Source organism: Drosophila arizonae, chromosome 3, assembly GCF_054131065.1.
Source record: "Drosophila arizonae isolate 15081-1271.41 chromosome 3, UAZ_ARI_1.0, whole genome shotgun sequence".
Classification (NCBI taxonomy): domain Eukaryota; kingdom Metazoa; phylum Arthropoda; class Insecta; order Diptera; family Drosophilidae; genus Drosophila; species Drosophila arizonae.
Window position 1 is genome coordinate 8673633 of NC_142923.1, and position 18740 is coordinate 8692372.

General features: G+C 40.6%; 1 protein-coding gene across 6 annotated transcripts in view; it reads right to left on the reverse strand.

The window, feature by feature from the left end:
* IA-2 (tyrosine phosphatase IA-2) overlaps positions 1-18740 on the reverse strand; it is a 51022-nt gene that overhangs the window by 14412 nt on the left and 17870 nt on the right. For 5 of the 6 annotated variants that reach the window (XM_089463956.1, XM_089463955.1, XM_089463954.1 and 2 more), the window contains 2 exons: positions 16686-17153; positions 7755-7772 (listed from right to left, as the gene is read on the reverse strand). In XM_089463956.1, the coding sequence (XP_089320082.1) occupies positions 7755-7772; positions 16686-17139 (472 nt within the window). In that variant the 5' untranslated portion in view covers positions 17140-17153. The remainder of the gene's footprint in view (positions 1-7754; positions 7773-16685; positions 17154-18740) is intronic. The other variant, XM_089463953.1, reaches the window with a different exon arrangement.

An 18740-nucleotide genomic window follows, 5' to 3' on the forward strand; every position in this document is an offset into this window, starting at 1 on the left:
GCACCCACTTCGCCATCCTTTTTTCCGGCTGTCTGTCAACATGGTTGGCACGCGTAGAAAAACAAATCACGCCCAACATCAAAGCCCATAAGCAGTGTCCTTAGCCGAGGCTCATAAATATGCAGGCTCATGTCCTGAGTCGGCACGGGTACGGGCCCAGCCCGGTCCGACCCGTTACCAATGTGCTTTTTCCGATAAGGCGCAACGTGGCGTATGCGCAATATTCCACACTTTGCACTATGCCACCTACGCCGAAATATGCTTGGGGCGTGTGTAGTTCGCTTTGTGGCCAGGCACCAAATGGAGCTTGTTAAATGGCCGGCCAATAAACCGAAACGAGGCTAACTGCTTTAAAAGCCCGCGGCAAACGCGCTGCAGCAGCCAATTGCCCCATTACGTGCATTCACTCTTTGCTTTCGCTCTACCTCCACCTGTTTTTTTTAGTGCTGCAAGTTTTATTTATATTTGCACTCGATTTGCTGCAAAAAGTGCGTGAATCCGTTGCAAGTGGCAAGCAGAAACAGAAAAAAATACACTGTGAGGGCTCTTTGAATTGATACAGCTTTTCAATTGAGCCTTAGCGAGTGTTACTGAAGTAGACAGAGAGAGAGAGAGAGAGAGAGAGAGAGAGAGAGAGAGAGAGAGAGAGAGAGAGAAAGAGAGAGTAAGGGCTGGGAGATTGATAGACTGAAGCATGCTACTTAGGCTATGTATGTCATTTATATATTTTGATACAGCTCTTCAATTGAGTTTTATCGAGTGTTACTGAAGTAGACAGAGAGACAGAGAGAGAGAGAGAGAGAGAGAGAGAGAGAGAGAGAAAGCGATAGAGAGAGAGAGTGAAGGAGAGAGAACGAGAGAGTAAGAGACAGATTGATAGACTGAAGCATGCTACTTAGGCTATATATGTAATTTAAATAGATAGAGAGAGAGAGAGAGACAGAGAGAGAGAGAGAGAGAGAAAGAGAGAGAGAGAGAGAGAGAGAGAAAGAGAGAGAGAGAGTAAGAGTAAGAGCTGATAGATTGATAGACTGAAGCATGCTACTTATGCTATATAATTTATATGATAATTTTCCATTCGCTTGACCTGCTTTCTTTTATGAGACCGGCTCAGATATAGTTTGAGTAATGAGATGATTTTGCTCTTTGATGTCCTTTACTGTTGTGCATCATGTTGAGGTGGCATTCGCAATGATTTGCAATCTTCGACTGCAGCATAGCATAACAAATCAAAATCAAAGTGCATATCAATGCTAAAGCATCAGCTTGTGCTGAAGCCGTGGCGACCGGCTGGCACGTCCATTACTCATTCATTGTTGCCTTTGTGGTTGCATCAATTCATGTGATTGATACGTTGGCGCTACAGCTCGAGCGTCTGTCAACGAGCTGTAAAGCGAATTGGAAACCAGAGAAAGACTAGAGAGCTCTAGAGAGCTATAGAGGGCCCTGTAGTGCCAGCTGAATGGCAGCTGGAGGAAACTGTTCAAGTTCTTGTCAGTGGCCGGGATGTCTCTATGGCAACGCAGCCACATTATTTATTTTTCTTCACATAAATTATGGTTACGGTTACGGCTTCGGCCGCTTGGCAGGCAGTGAACCGACCCCAAACAATTTAATAAATTCAGCCGCAGGGTGAAATTGAAAATTCCACTGCTTCCAGCCACCCACAGGCAACAGCCAGAAGCCACTCCCAGGTCCACAATTGAGACGTATTTTTGATTGATGTCCACGGTCATATGCGCCTGTTGCGGGTGCCAGCGCCCAGGTTCCCATTTGCGGGTCCCAGGTCCACGTCAGGTCCAGGTTCAATTTCTGCTCCGTCTGGCAGCAAATGTTGTTTACTTAGTCGCTCTGTGGCTTCTGCCCTGCTTCGCTGTTATTTGCTTTCGGGTCAAGGAATTTTCAAAAGATTTTTATTTCATAACCACGTTTGTTTTTTTGTTTTTTTTTTTTTCATTTTCTCGCCTACTCTGCCGCCCCTTGTCGACCGCAACAGCGACACGTGTGAGCGCTGCGGAGGACAAGCGTCCGGGCTAACGTGCGGTATGTGTAATGTGTGCAAAATAATAAAAAATTTGAGAAAAATGTGAATAAAAGTGAAAGCCACGGCATATCCTGTGGCTCGCATACAGTGGGGCAGCTTGTCAGTTTAATGAGCGATATTATGCAAAAAGTGTGCCCAGCAATATTTTATGTGAAACTGGATTAAGTTGTCACTAAAGGTCGCAGAAAACATGCTTCACAAATTTGTAATTTAAACAAGAAAATAGGAGAAAGCAATTTATCTCGCCTGGCAACAAGTCTCCAATTGAATTTCGCAGTGAAATATTTTAGAACATTTCTCTAGCTTAAGGGATGTGCGCGAGTATAATTGATGACTCCACAAACAATTAGAAATGAATTTGTTGCCCCACTGTGCGGTCGTGCGTGTACTTTAATGCGAGTTTTTCTGCCATAATGATGTTGTTCCGGGGGCATTCGCATAAAAATGCGCTGACAACGTGTGTCAATGGCTAGGGCTAGGGCCAGCCACAAGGATAGCAGAACATGACCAGGATACTGGCACCGGGGCCAGCATAACTGTCAGAGGGTCGACAGACACACAGAGCTACAGAGACACAGGGACATAGACGCACGCACACATAAAGTGAAATAAATAATAACAGGGCGACCATTAATCGCGACAAAGACAAGAGCCAGGAGCCGAACCAAAGAGGAGCAAATCAGAGCAGAGCCAAAGGCAATGTGAATATATAGCAAAGGCCAGGGACAAGGGGAGTGCAATGAGAGACGTGCACGGTGAGCTGGGAAGAGGGAGAAGGAGAGAGGGAGAAGGTGAGCGGAAGACAGAGCTACCTAAACATGCTATGGGAGAAATGATAGACACAAAGCTCTGCGACTGCGGCAGCTCGTTAAAGGCCAACATAACAAGACACACGAACCGCCAGTTACACCCCCTCTCTGTCTCTCACTCCCCCCATCTGCACTACCAATGTATTATGTCAAGCATTTAATGCCTTGCCAGTGACATGCGACACGCAGCGCGATGCCTGGCAAAAGCAAACAAACAAATAAAACATAATGAACCCAGGACTGAGAGTGAGTGCAGTGCCTAGCAACCGAGCCAACGCAGCATCCAGTGCTGTGCAGCTGTTTACGGGCACAGCTGCAGCTTGACTAAGAGAAAAGCAAGCTGAGGCTGTTGCCGAGAGCATAATACTCTAATATACTTATAATAGATGTGCGATTTAGCTACAATGATATGTGCGATTTGATGCTGATTACAAAAAAAAATATGTGAATTGAATATGAGAATTGTCACTTGTTTTGAAAATCTGATTAAGCAGTGACGTTTGAATATTACAATTTAAAGAAATATTATAGTAAAGAATATATTAATTTGGTATATCATCAATAAATTTATATTTTATTAACCTTCGAAATAGAACACATACTGAATAAATTGCGTAGCACAAGAGTTAACCATAGGCCTATTACAGGTATGGGAATATTCGATTAGATTTAAAGCAGTTTTAAGGTGGAACAGACTTTAAGATGGTTTCGCCTGAGTCTTTTCCTAGTTCTAAGACGAGGGCCAGCTGCTCTCAAGAATCTCGTCTCTCGACGTATTTTTGGGCAGCTCTTGGATTTGTCTACACTTGACGAAATTCTTTTTTCTGCCAAAAGGCCACCGATTTTAATTTTGATTTTTCAGGACTTTTTACAGATCAAATCAATATTATTGATCATATATCGATCGGTTTTGTTACCTTAGCTTGCTATACTAAGGGAGCTCTGTAATGTAAATAATTAGTTTAAATAACTATCAACTAGGACTGCAAGCTCTACATATTCCTGAAGCTGGTCTTATATAGTCTTCGGCACACTCTTTTATCTATGAGACATCCGTAGGCACTCCCAAATTAGATCTATTCAAATGTGTTGAGCCAGTAGATTAGGTTAGTACAGCCATATATTATAACATCATCATCATCATGTGCACATTGACGTATGGACTCCGCCGACCCCTCTCGCTATAGAGCACACAATAGACATAAGCCAAAACGTATGCAGCTCTCAATGTCGTTTAAGCTTAGCTTTAGCCACGTTTCGTCTGGGGCTTTTGTGTTTCAGCTTTATGAAGTGTAAATAAGCGGCGTCATTTCGCCTCCATCAGCAGCTCGGCCATACTTTTTCGCACTGCTTGACTTTATGGCTTTCAGCTTTGGCGCTCCGGCTCGACTCGCCTTACGTTTTTCTTTTTCGTTTTGTCCCTTTTGTGTCCAGCTAAGCAGTTTTTCATTTTGTATGCTGATTTATGCACACTCATTTAATTCATAAATTTTGAAATGTTTCGGACAGAGTCGACACTGTCTTGGCTGAGTGGCCGTCGTGACCCCGACCCGTTTGCCTTAGCTCGCTTAGCGTTGATTTATCTAGCGGAATTTGTTAGCCCGAATTGTTAGCCGCAATTAGGTTGCACTTCAAATGAACGTGCCAGATGAATATAAACTTTAAATTTCAACTTCTTTTTTATTGGCCTACGACCAATGGGTGTGTGTGTGTGTGTGTGTGTGTGTGTGTGGCAGCAACAAGCGGGCAGATTAAGTATATAAAACGTGTCCTTGGCAGCTTCTTGCTCAGAGCAAACACACACACGCACACACACACTCACAGAGTCGGCTAACCACAGTGCACTGAGGGATAAACAGCAGAGACCACAATGCATATACAGCTGATGGCTTCTATTTGTCTTCGGCCTACAGGGACAGCCCCTTAAAGTGATTAAAACGGTCAAATACCCCGGCCCACAAGTTAGTCACTTAGCTATGAACTTTGCATTTATAATTGAGAGCATTAGCAGTTGGAAGCGTGAACAAAGGTCATGAGTAAAATAAATATAATAAGCTCTATTTCTAACTCTGGGCAAAAATGTGTTTTTATTTATCCTCATATTTATTTATACTCATATTCGAGTTATATAAAATGTGCTTGTGCTCATTAAATGCTCTATTCATGCATTATTATGACTTTTCCTACTCTCATTTGTTTGTGTAATTGTTTGAGTGCTTTTATTTGAAAAAGATAACAATTAAAACGAAATTTATGACATCTCATTCGAATGGAAAAACTTCCATAATTACTCAGACATCATTTATATTCTAATTGCGGCCATAAATATTCATGTTAAATGCCTTCTTTCCGGCAATTACAATTGTTATTTAGTCTCTATTTATCAAACAAATTGATAAGAAGGGAAAAAGCTTCTGCCACTCTTCTATTCAACATTCACAATTATTTGAGGGCAACCTATCTCTGGCGTCTCTATTTCCTATGCAACTCGTTTCCCAGAAGTGCATCATCAGCTGCTTTGTGGGTTGAATTTCTAGAAATTTTCGTTGTAAATTGCATAGAGAAATTTTTGCTTCTGGTCTGGTCAAAAATTCTGGGAAATTGCCATTAAGATGAGCCCCAATGCATGCAATGCAATTGAAGACGTATACGAATACGCATTCACAAATGGAAATGCCTGCGAATGCGAAATGTAAAACTGAAAATGGAAAATCAAATCGAATTTCCAGCGAAATGCCTGATTGCTGGCCTCAAGCGCCACGCTCGCCCAATGCTCAAAGGGATAGAATACCTGGCAGGCCAACGTGCGTCAGCAAAGGACCTCGAGTCATGCCTCGTCTGCATATTTGGGGGCGGAAAAGAGGCTTACGGATATTTATGTCGGGCTGTTATACTTATCTATCTCTAGCAACAGTCTTTGCAGCACGGCAATTGGCCTGAGATGGCTCTCAGGTCGAAACAAATCCCAAAAATACCTGCCATAAAACCATCTAAGCTCCACTTCAAGTGATTTAATTAAATCTAAAACGCTTCACGCTTCACGCTGGCTCAAATCGTGCAATTAATTTGCTTTTTGGCAATTTGCCATTAAAACGTAATGCACAAATCTTTATTGTTTATAATTTCGTGCACATTTTTGAACAAATTCATTTCGTTTTGTTTTCGGCCTTTTCTCAATTAATGTTCTTGGGCCGCTTTTAATTTGCGCTCGTTAATGGTCTGGCTCCGGCCACGCCCCGCGTCCGTCCTCAATTTCCTTAAGACAAAAGAATTGTTCATGAATTTTCATTAATTCGCACTGTGCGCTGCTCAACGCCCTCATTTACTTAGACTCTTTTTCTCTACTCTGCTCTCTCCCTCTCTCTCTCTCTCTCTCTGTCTCTCTCTTTGCCTCACGTCTGCTTTGCTTTTTCATTTCACTGGCATAAAAATTCATTAGAATTTTTGCATAAATTAGTAGCAACAAAAGCGAGCAACCTGCTCTGGCTGAAGGCAGCCAAATGAAAAGCAGGACGCCCCGTCAAATCATCGATAACAATAACAATTTATCGAGAATCAGCAAAAACTGTACTTGGAAATTTAATCTTGGTCTGCAAAGCCTTTAAAGCTTGTATCGACTGCAGATAATGAAAAAAGTTTTGTTTGAAATTATGCAATAAACTGAGAGTAAAAACTTGAAGTTTTTCAGTCACTTGATAAGGAGGAGATAAGGAGCAGATATAACTGACTCTAGTTCGACGGACTCGATGCGAGAGCTGAAGACAATAGTTTTATGTTTGAGTTGCTTTTCAGTAAAACTCAATAGGCTAACAATTTACAATAAATTGTTGAAGATTTTTTTTTGATTACCAGCATAACTATTATATGTAAAAATCCATTAATGTCAAAGACTACAAAATGAAAGATATTGCCTCTATTTACTATTGTTATACATTATTGTACACCCTTCCTCAAAATCAATTATTAACTATTAATAGCAAAAGCCTGTCGGCACGTGCTTTGAAATTTAAATTTTCCCTTGTGTTCCAAAATCGACTTAAACACTTTTTTTCCAGTGCATCCGTTAACATGAATAAATATCAGCACAATTATTACTAGCAGAAGTCTGTAAATATCTGCAGAAAACAAATAACCAACTTTAATTTTAATTAAAATTTCACATATAATATATGATATATAAATATTGACTCGTTGACTTTACCCGCTGAATATTTGTTATACATTTCGGAAATACTTCTCTATGAATCAATTATCTCTCTTACTAGTGAAAAGCTGTCGGCATTTTTCTCGCCTATTTAACTTGTTTTCAGAGGTAAACTTCATGTTTTACTTTACAATCGATAAACGCTGATTTACACACTTTATTTGCATAGGTACATTAGTGGCACCTTATCAGAGCTCTTTCGTTGCATTCCAATCCTCCTCTGTATTCGAATATCTATTGGTAATGGACCACAGCAATCCCAGGCTTACCTAGTTCATTTCTACTTCACCTTTACCTTCTGATCTCTTCATTACACAAGACCCAAGTCGCTTGGGGTATTACGAAAGGTAACTTTGGGTTCAGCTTAACTCATTGAAAGGGAATAATTTGTCTTTTCTATGGGCATTCATGGCCAAACCTTTATTCCTTTGGCACACAATGCACCTTTGTCGAGCATATTCAACATTTAATCAAAATCCAACAGGAAACGTGATGTGATTAACGACTAGTCGAATGGCAGCACATTTCATTAATTGCAACCGAGAGACATGCGAGTCCATTATCAAATGCATTAAAAACCGGGCAAATAAATGGATTTACGTGAGCATTTTAATTATGCACGCACAAAGGACTCTAATTACACGAAAATTAAATTTAATTTGCTAGCATTTAAAATCAATGAAAATAATTAACTTGCCTACAGTTGAAGTGGTACCTGAGAGGAAGTGAAATGGGAGAGAGAAAGAGAGAAAGAAAGTAATTTACTTATTTATTTACATATTTCGGTGGTTGTGCAAATAACGACATTTGCCTGGCCACAAATAAATCAAATCATTAGCACAAAAGGTTAAGGTCGAGGTGGAGAACTGCTAAGGTTCTATTCGGGCTTTGGGTTCGGGTTGGGTCTTGCTGCTGTTGCTATCGCTCTAACTGTTTGCACGCTTGTCATGAGTATTAATGCCAAATTAAGTGCGCCCCATAGAGCAGCCACACACATGCACATCTGTGTGAATGTGTATACCATATGCCGTGCAGACGCGCAAAAACATAAAAATCCAATTCTTATTAAATTTCCGCACGCCCACGCATTCAGGTCCTACGCCTAAGGCAAACATATGAAGGGATAGCAGGGCAAATCAGACGCCAGATATCTAGGCTCCACAGTCAAACCCTATACACCCTATACTTGCCCCGCCCCCTCCCGCCTACCAGTGCTCTACCCACTGCTGTTTGCTTGAATGAATTTAACATGTTTTTTGTGTGTTGGGCGCTTTGTTTTCTAATGCCACGCCCCTGCCCTTTGGCATAGCAGGCAACATGCAAAACACAAGTCACAACACACACGCACAACCACATATACACACACACACACACTCACATATGTATGTACAGAGTGAAGAGGCTTTGGTATGCACATCAATACACATTTAGTTGACTTTTGGTTTTTTCCCGTTTTGCTTTCCGAGCTCAACTCGAAGTTTATAGGGGCTTAGGTGGTGCTGGGGTGGGTGTGTGCCAAGTTCACCTCACTCTGGTTACACCTGGCTGCCCGGGCAGAGCTGGGCTGGGCAGGGCTATTGCCATGATATTAACATTTATTTGCTTTGCCAACAGCAACAGCAGCTTTCTGCTCCGCCGACTCTCTGAAGGCCCATTTCGGTTGCCTACTTTGCGGCGCAGCAATAAATACATTTGCATAAATTATGCAACATATGAATGGTTGTTCTTATTACTCTGTTGTAGTTGTTGACTGTTAGTTTTGGCGCCTGCCTAAATGGACCTAAGCTAGTTTCTACGCCAGATTTCGGTCCATAGCCGCCGGCATAAAAAAGAGCTCAAACAAGCCAAAAACACAAAAAACAAGGAAAAATAGAAAATAAAGAAGAAGAAAAAAAAACACTTCAAAAGCAAAGCCAAAACAAAGTGCCAACAAAGTAATTGCGCGCATTTGGCCAACGGGCAAAGGGAAAGTGTATATGTGTGTGTGTGTGTGTGTGTGTGCGACTGCCACGCCCATAGCCATATGGTAAATATATAAACAAGCGCAGAAAGCAATAGCAGCAGACGCCAAACAGCCTAAGGACCTTCGGCTGCCCAAGCTCAGCCTTTTGCTTGAATATCCTGGCCATGGACCCAAATGAAGGGGTAGGCCAAACCGCTGAGACCAAAGGCAAATGACAGTGAGTGTCAGAAAGTTGGCTTTGCTCTCACTTGAAATTATCATTTTGGTTTGCAACAAATTGAAATACATGTTTCTTTTTAAATTTATTTTTATTTAAACCAAAAAATATGAAACAACTTGAATTTGCTGTTACTTTACTTTACTTTGCATTTAAATCTGTCTCTCTCTCTTTTATAGCTGGGCTCCCCATTGCTTTCTTGTTTTTCAGTATAAAGTTCTCCTCTTTCATATTACTATTATATTACTCGACACTTCTCTTCCCTTTCCATTACTATCTCTATTCATTATTCTATTTTTACTATCCCTGATATATACGATTTTTTTGTAACCCTATCCTCATACGATCTGCATGTATTACGTCACTATTCTCTCTCACTAGCCGGTCTTTCTCTTTCATTGCTTAGGAGGATATATCTTTTTTAGATACATATCTCTGTGTGTAGAATAGTAACATTTGTCTCTATATCTCCCTCTGACAGTCTTCATTTCTCTATTTCGTTCTTTGTCTCCCTTAGCTTCCCGCCCTCACTCTCTCAGTCTACATCCCTTTCTCGTTTTGTGTCTTATTCTCTGATTTTGTTTTTCTATTAATTTTACTCCTAACTTCTCTCAATCGTTCTTTCTCTCGGCCTCTTCCTATGTTAATCTCTGTCTTTCTATCGCTCTCTCTCTCTCTCTCTCTCTCTGTCCCTCTCCCTCTCCCTCTCCCTCTTCCTTTCTCAATCTCTATCTTCATGAACTTCCACTCTTTATCTTTCATTCTTTGCCTGTCTATCTATTTATCCTTGTCAGTTCCTTCCATTTCTTTTGCTTCTCTCTGATTCTTACAGCATATTTTCAAGTCTGGCCGTCGAAACTAACTAACCCAAATCATTCTGCTTGCCACTCGCCCTTCCTGCCTCGCTGTCTTCCCCACATTTGTTGTTCGTCGCGACATTTTTATGTTTAATATGCCAAATGTATTTGGGTGTGTGTGTGTGTGTGTGTGTGTGTGTATTTAAGTGTGTTTGTGTGTTCTCCTCAGTCTGTTGCGAAATATGTGCGCAATTTTACGCATATTTGCACTTCAGTGAAGCATTTCTCATATGGCTATTTATATGGATATATGTATTTGTGTGTATAAGTGCATATCTGTGTATGCGTGTGAGTGGGTGTGTGGATGCCTGTGCCTGTATTTGTGGAATCGAGCTGCAAATATTTACGAGGCTACGTTAATTTTGATGGCATGCCCGTCGGCAATTTGGCGGCCAATTTCGAATCAGACTCGTATTATAACACATTTCACTTTTACGATTCTTTATGATGATTACAGTTATTCGTCATTAGTCACGCTTTTGCATCGTTTCATTTCCGCTTTTTTGATTGTCTTGCAAATGATCCTCCTCTCCCAGTCTATCTCTCTCTCCCTCTCTCTCTAACTATCTCTGCCACGCCTGATCGACTCTAAACTCGGGTCATTATAGATTCTATGCCAGCTTATCTGATGAGCCACATAATGCAGGTGGGCGGCATTGCAAAGGGGCGTGACGCGCATACACCCAAACTCACACACACACAGACTCATGTGTTCATTGTTTCGTTTTTATCTCTTAATTACATTTTCATCTTGCTGCCAGCCTTCAGCTCGCCAAGTTTAATTAACTTGGCAGCCAATCTGTGAGTAGCTGCTGTTACTCGATACGTCTAAGGAGCATGTCCTTCATAGACATCGCTCGCATCGGCTCGCATGCCCAACTTTATGGGGCAGCATAATTGAATTGTTATGGCTTTCAATGTCTTCCTTCCCCCACTGCTGCTGCAATTGAAACTCGACGCTATTAAAGACAGCTTTGTCTATAAATAATAAACATATTTTGTTGCTGGCAATATGAGCAACAGTCAATAAAACTGAAGCATTTAACTACCCTAACAGTGCTGGGTACAATGATTATCGCTTACAATCATAATCATAATCTGTAAGTCTATTTATCTTATATACATTGAAGTGAAATGAGTCTCTGAATAATCTGTTGATCTTTCAATTTATATTATTTACATTGAACTGAGATAAACCTCAGAGAATTTAAAATACATTTTATTGACACTAGGAATTTTTAATAAATTCCAAATACTCAAGAACACAAATTTGTATGCTAATATTATTATGCTAGAAACGTGTGCTGTACACGATTCGCTTGGCAACTTTTAATCAAAATAATAAATAGAAAATAAAATCTCGGCCTTGTGCTGTCATCTTAAGCCACTGCGCACATCTCCATGAAATTGAGAGACTAGGCAAACACGTACATATATCTACTAGTCTTCTGGCTGACATTTTGCATATGCTGCCACAGTTATTTATTGGACTTAGGACAACTTTAACCTCAATTCAAACTTTGTACATTTGTTCCACTTCGACGCATCGACAAACTTTGCCATCGATTTCATCCTCATCTTCATTTCGTCATCTTCTCATCTTATTTTGCGTTGATTCATGTTACGCATTTGTCCTTCAAATTGTTTATTTCATTAAATCTAAGTAGTTGAAGATTTATTTGTTTGTTTTTTTTTTTTTCTTTTTCATGTTTTTAATGTCGTAACTGAAGTGGAAACCTATGTGAACTCCGCTTTGCGTGGGTAGATTTCTTTAAATGTTGGCATATAGAAAACTTAAAGCTGCTAGTTGTATATATTTTAGAATGAGCTCTATCGCTTCTAAAGAACAATTCTTTATGATATAAGAAAGAGCTGTAAATTTGAATCAAGTAATTCTATCCAAAGTCTAGTACATAGCTATATAATATAATTAAATTATCTAATTATTAATAATAATATTAGCTTGACAATATCCAACTACATTATAATATATTATCATATGCATTTATACTCTTTATATAAGGTTCTTTAATCTTCATCCTGCTCTAGCCAGCTTTTATTTGCTACTGTTTTTCTTTTCAGCTGCAGGTAATAGACAAGTTTTAATGCGCGTGGCAAAAACTTTCAACAAGTACTTGAGCCTGCCATGTATGTGTGTGTGTGTATGTGCTTCTAGTACTGCAAATGATAGCCGCTGGTTAGCATGGACAAAAAAAAAGTTGCCATCTCCCTCACGCTCACAGTCTCTCTTTCTCTCTCTCTCTCTCTATCTCTGCTTTGGCTTTTGCTTGTGCAGCTCATGCGAACAAGGCTAACAGCAAATGTGAGCCATGAAAAATAATTGCTGCACAGCGCTGCTCAGAATTTGAGGCGCCTCCAGTTACAGCAGCAGCACGCGTCGGCAATTTAATTTATAAAATGCAACAACTTGTAACTAATGAAAATGCACTTAATTTTCGCCCCCCTCTCAAATGGCTTGGAACAACAACGTTGTCTGCCGCCGCCGGCCCTCACCTTCACTAGCTAGCTGATGGGCGTGGCAGCGTAAACATATTGTTACCCAGTTGCAGGCACAATTGAGCAGCATTTGCTCATTTGTCAGAGATAGCGACACGGCAAATGCGACTTTTCCGCTCGACTTTTCTCCTTGAGTGCACTTTAAGCACGCGCCAGGAAGACGAAACGACGGAATGGCGCAACAAACAGTTGTAGCTCTCCAGCTCTCGCTGGCTGGCCACCAACAGCAATTGGCAAGTCCCAAAAAAACTTGCCACATTCTGTAGGTAAGCCACGGCGCAGCGTTTAAGTGTCGCAATTACCAACAATTGCAGCAATTTGCCACCAAAAGAGAAATGGGTAATTCCTAAACGAATATGATATGCTCTCGCAAGAAATTGATTTGAAATTTATGTGTATATAATATATGTTTATATGTGTATGCATATCATTAGATAAAATCGTTAGGGACTTGGAATAAGCCCCGCTAAGACATGGAAATAGAACAAAATATTTGTTTATTATTTTTAGTAACTTGGCTGTCTTCTTTTCGTGTTTCTATTGGAAAAGAATGTAAAATAAAAGTCAGTGTTAAAAGCTGCAGACAGTTCAGCATGGATCGCTGTAATTCCTGAAGCACAGAGCTCATTGAGATGATTCACGTTATGTGATCTTTAAAATTTACATTTTTATTAAAATTTTCTATATATTTTTCTATATTTATAAGTTTGATATTCTCTGAAATCACTTTCAAGCTATAGCTAACTATATATATATATTTTATGTAACCTTCGTATATAAATATTTTATCAGAAAGTTACATTATTTATACTATATTATTTTACTATTATTTTTATCAGAAAGTTTCATTAACTTTACATCTATTTACCATCCATATAAGAACAAATCACCTGCTTTACCTCACACATGACGTAATTGAAACATCTTCTAGCAGCGCATAGAGTATAGAGCAAACAAAAAAGGAAACTGTTGCCGCATAAAGTTTTTCATGCAAGAAGCGTGAAGCGCTGCAACAGCAGCAGATAATGCGGCACTTATCTAACTTTCAACACACTTGCAACTAGCTTTCAGTGGGCACTTGCAACCAAGTGGACGGCTGCTTAAGTTAAATGCCAAAACTTTTACGAAATAAATAAAACGCAAGCAGTGTATGACAATTAAGAATTTAGCATTGAACGGCCAGATATTTCAGAGAGTAGATCAAATGTGTAGGAAGTACATAATATGTAGAAGGAACTTTCAATGGCAATGCTTGTTTATGTAAATATATGTATAACATTTAATAAGAACAAGTTGTAGAGAGTACATATAATATATATAGATTTCAAATTATAAAGGCTCAAGGCTACGAGTTTTCTTGAATAAATATAAATATTTCGTTTACTTTAGCCTTATTTATTTATTCTCTGTGTAAATTCAATAAAAATACAAGCAGCATATATTCATTATGGGCTTAGAATTGAATGACGCAAATAATTCACAATCAAAACTATCGAAATATACAATAGTAAATCAAAAATCAAATGAAAGCTGAAGCAATACATTTCACATTTGAATTTCACATATATTTCCTCTACTTTACTCCTACCTGACGTAAGAGCTCAACTAATATTTTCCTTTAATCTCACAAATATTTCCATCGCTTTATTAGAACCTCTCTTCCAGTTCACCTCGGTGCGCATTCAGTTGTAAAATAAATAAATTGAATATCTACGCAGGAAATATTTCAAATAGTTGCAATTGGCCCACAGGCAGCTATCAATAGGAATGCCTGCAACGTGCGGTTGCTTTGTATAAAATTACTTTGTGGCGCCACAGAACTCTCAGGCGCAGACTAAATGTCGCTGCTGCAGTGTTGCAAATCTGATTTGGTTGAGCTGCGTGAGTGGTTTTCAATAAGTAAATGCCTTTGTGCTTTATTTATTTATTTATTTTGTTTTTGTCGGGCTCCACATGTCGTATGCGCGATGTGGTAAATGCAAATGCAATAAGCGCTGCATTTATTTGCAATCAATTTTTTGTGCACGACTGAGCTAATTAATAATTCATGGCAAATTGATGCGAAAATACGACAAAAATAAAATTTAGGTTGGAATTTCATTAAATTTGCCGTACTGCGAAAAATATGGCAAAAATGCGCAGCAACAGCAACAACAACAACAACAAGAATTGCAAAAGATACTTTTAAAATGTGCGCAAATATTTGCTTTTCAAATGAAAATGAATAAATGCAACAACAGCAGCAGCAAGAGCAACAGCAGCAACAACAACAACGATAACAGCAACAGTTGCTGCAAAAGTTTGCGCTTTTGGCTTTGCTGTCATTTTAATGAAGTCGTTGTTGCTGCTTGCCGCAGGCAAAAGTTCAATGCGTTGCAGGCAGCTACTAATTAAATTTCATGCATCAAACTAGCAACAAAAAGCTGCAACTCGAGTGCTCTTGCTTTGACTCAGTTAACGCTAATGATAATGTTGCTGCTGTTGCTGCTGTTGCTGCTGCTGCTGCTGCTGATGTTGCTGCTGATAGTGCAACCTGTTTACTAATATATACATAGATGACATGGGACAACAGGCACCGCGAGCATTGTGTGTGTCAGCCCACAGCCCACAGCATGCAGTGTCAGTTCATTTATCTACAAGAGTCTCGGCAACAGTCGGTGTGGCAGCAACAACAGCCACAGCAGCAGCAACTATTGCAGCAGCGGCAGCAACCGGATGCGTGGGCGACACACAGACGTGCGACAGCAGTTGGCAATCAATAAATCCCAGGACCAAGCTCCTGTTGATATTTGCGCAAGGCAAGGCAATGCATAAATGCACACACACACACACACATAGACACACACATAGACACACACATGTGTTTGCTGAGCTGAGTGTATATGAGGGTTGATTGCTGACGTCCAAGCTGCAAATTTGCATCAGCAACTGGTTGTTGTCATGGCTACCGGAGTTAGAGCCGCTCGTCCTTTTGGGGGTAGCACCAGCAGAATAGCAACAGCTCGAGTTACTCACATGTCCATTCCCTAATGGAAAAGTACAGTTGCGCCCAAGAGCCACCGCAGGTGCTGTTTGGGTTTTTGCAACAATTCGGCAAATGCAATTAGTTTGTGGCAGAGATAATAAAGCTTCAAATTTCTAACAAATAACAATTGCAAATTGCAATTCATGAAAATAATTCACAGCATTCGATGGAAATTTGCTCTAAGAGGACTTTATGCAACAGCAGCTGTGCCACGTATAATCAATCTGAAAGACTTAATTATTTTGTACAATTCTCAGAATTTTTTGAGCGTTAAAAACTTTGAGTTTACTTTGAGCACGCTTCGATGAGCAGACAAACCTCACCTATAGACTTTAAGTCATTAAACAAGAATTTACTCCCCAAGTTTTTTTTTATGGCATTTTAAAGCACTTTCAGTGCTGGCATATAACTAAAGCTCTCTCGCTTCACAACACTACGAATGCGGATGACTAAATATCCGCAAGATATTTTACAGCACTTTAAGTAATGCACCCAAATATCTAGTTATATCTAGTTATTTGACAGCACTTTAAGTGCCAAGCTGAAAGCACAAGCACTTTGACGACACTGTACCTCTTATGTGACAGCCGCACACAAAATGGCGGCGCAGTTTTGGGTTGCATGTGGTGCCTTACTAATTTGATTCAACTACTGTAACTGGCTTAGTCCGATGCACTTTGCCTGTTTCCGGTCAAATAATCGAGTGACAGGATACACAAGCACACACACACACGCTCATTCACACACCCACACACACCTAGACACATTTACACTGCCTGGACATACTAGTTAAAAACATATTTGCATAGAAAATCTTGTTAAAATGTGGACGTGCAGACGGATTGGGCCAGGGTGCGGAGGCCTGCGGGGAATTCGGATTTAGTTTTGCGTCAAACTTTTAATTAAACTTGTAAATTGTTATGCCACAGCAGTGAAAACAAACAAGAAGAAGCAGAAAAAAACAATAACACGCACACATGCAACAGCATGTCGCAGCCAAGTCGTCCCAGCGGCCGCTGGCAGTGTTGTAAAACACTTGCTGTACTCACCAACATTGCCCTCCGCCTGCACAAAATCTAAATGTGTGACCAGCAACAGCAGCAGCGTTAGCGCTGCCAGCGAGACGAGTTGCAGCTGACGCGCCGATTGCCGCAGTGCGTCCAGGTTGCAGCATAAGCGGCTTAGGCCGCAGCCACGCCCCGTCGATGCGGCCGCCCGTTTGCCGTTTAGCAAGGGACGGCGGGGCGACAATGACGACGCCTTAGCACGCAGGGACAACTGTTGTTGCTGTCGTTGTTGTTTCTGTTGCTGTTGCTGCTGCTCCTGCTGCTGTTGTTGGTGCACTGGCTGCTTAAAGCATGCTCTCTGTTGTTGCTGCTGTTCGCACTTGACAATTGTTGTTGTTGCTGTTGCTTTACGCTGCTGCTGCTGCTGCTGCTGTCGCGCTCTAGTTGTTGTATATTGCTGCCGCTGTTGTCGCTGTTGTTGTACATTGCTTGCCATGATAATCGGCCCACCTGCAAGATAAGGTAGCGAATGAGCAAAAAGGGTTTTCTTACTTATTGCGGTGCTAGACGGAAATTGGGAAAGAAATTGAATGAAAAGTTATGACTTGCACAGTGGCACAATTATGATGATAGCCAACGAATTTATATCAATCAAAGAGTAACTTAAGTTAAGTTCATGTTAAATTCAAGTGTAGATCATGTTAAGTTTTAGTTAGGTGTAAATTAGGTGTAAGTTAAATTCATGTTAAGTTCAAGTAAAGTTTCAGTTAAGTTCATGTTAAGTCAATGTTAAGTTCATGTTAAGTTTATGTTAAGTCAATGTTAAGTTAATACTAAGTACATGTTCAGTTCATGTTAAACTCATGTTAAATACACGTTAAGCTCATGTTAAAGTTATTAAACCAATAGCCACTCAAATTTTCATTTTAGTTAATATTTATGCAACCTCAAACTGGGCATTATTATGCAAATTTAGGTACTCCAAGCTGGCATTGTCATTGAAATTCATTTAGCCCTAGATATTTATCTTTATATCGCCGTTGCGGCATAATTTGTGTACGCAAATGCCCAGCTGTCGGCAGCGAATGATAAATTCACGCCATGCGGCTAAAAACTTAATAATTTGCAACATTTATCATGCAGCGCGATGACACGCGGAATCCGCATGATGAGTGATTTTCGGTTATTTTCGTACCACTGTGCGGCCTGTCACTGCCACTGCCGCTGCCACTGCATTATGTATGGACGAAAAATTGCATTTGCACGTATTTTAAGTGGGGCGGAGGAAGAGAACTTTGGGCTTTCCGGTATTGCTGGCGCTGCTTATACATATCCAAACAAGTATATATACAATATTTCGCTCAATATGCACAATACACGAGTTGCCCACATCCTTGAAGTCGGATACGTGCAAAGTGTAGGAGGAGCAGGACGAAGGTAGTGCGTGGGTGTGGCGCAGTTACTCAGTATTGTTGCGCTGCAGTTTCCGGACTTTTCCCAGCGCTCCTTTTGTGTGCTCTTACAAATAAGTCTTGCTGTTTATATGGTAATAAATGTCAGGCTTCATTTTGCCCACGAGCGCCACGAGTTGCCCCAAAAGGAAATTGATTTTTCTTGCCGCTTCAATGGAGCTGGCCAACAGCGGCGTCTGCTCGTTACCTGTACCCGCCCATTGCCCAAGCCTACCTCACCCAGGGGCCCCTTTTTCGCTTCACCTGGCATATTTTGTATTATTGTTAAGCACTGGACTGGGCAATATCCCGACACCTGCAGCTCATCAGCAGCTGTCGCCGGGTTACACACCAAAATCTGCCGGGACTTAGGGCAAATGTCGTCCAAGCATTGAGCACGGTTTGATAAAGGCCCCAACAATGTGTGTGTGAGAGAGAGAGAGAGAGAGAGAGAGAGAGAGAGAACAAAGGCGAATCAAATGCAATTACCTGTCAATCTCGCCCAGACAAATTCCCAAAAGAAAAACTATTAAAGGCCAGATTTTTATAGCTCGACGTTCACTAGGTAAATGTTTGTGTGGGAGACTCTTTTTATATTCTTCATGAATTCCCCAAGTGTTAAGCTGCCTTTTTTGACAACTTACTA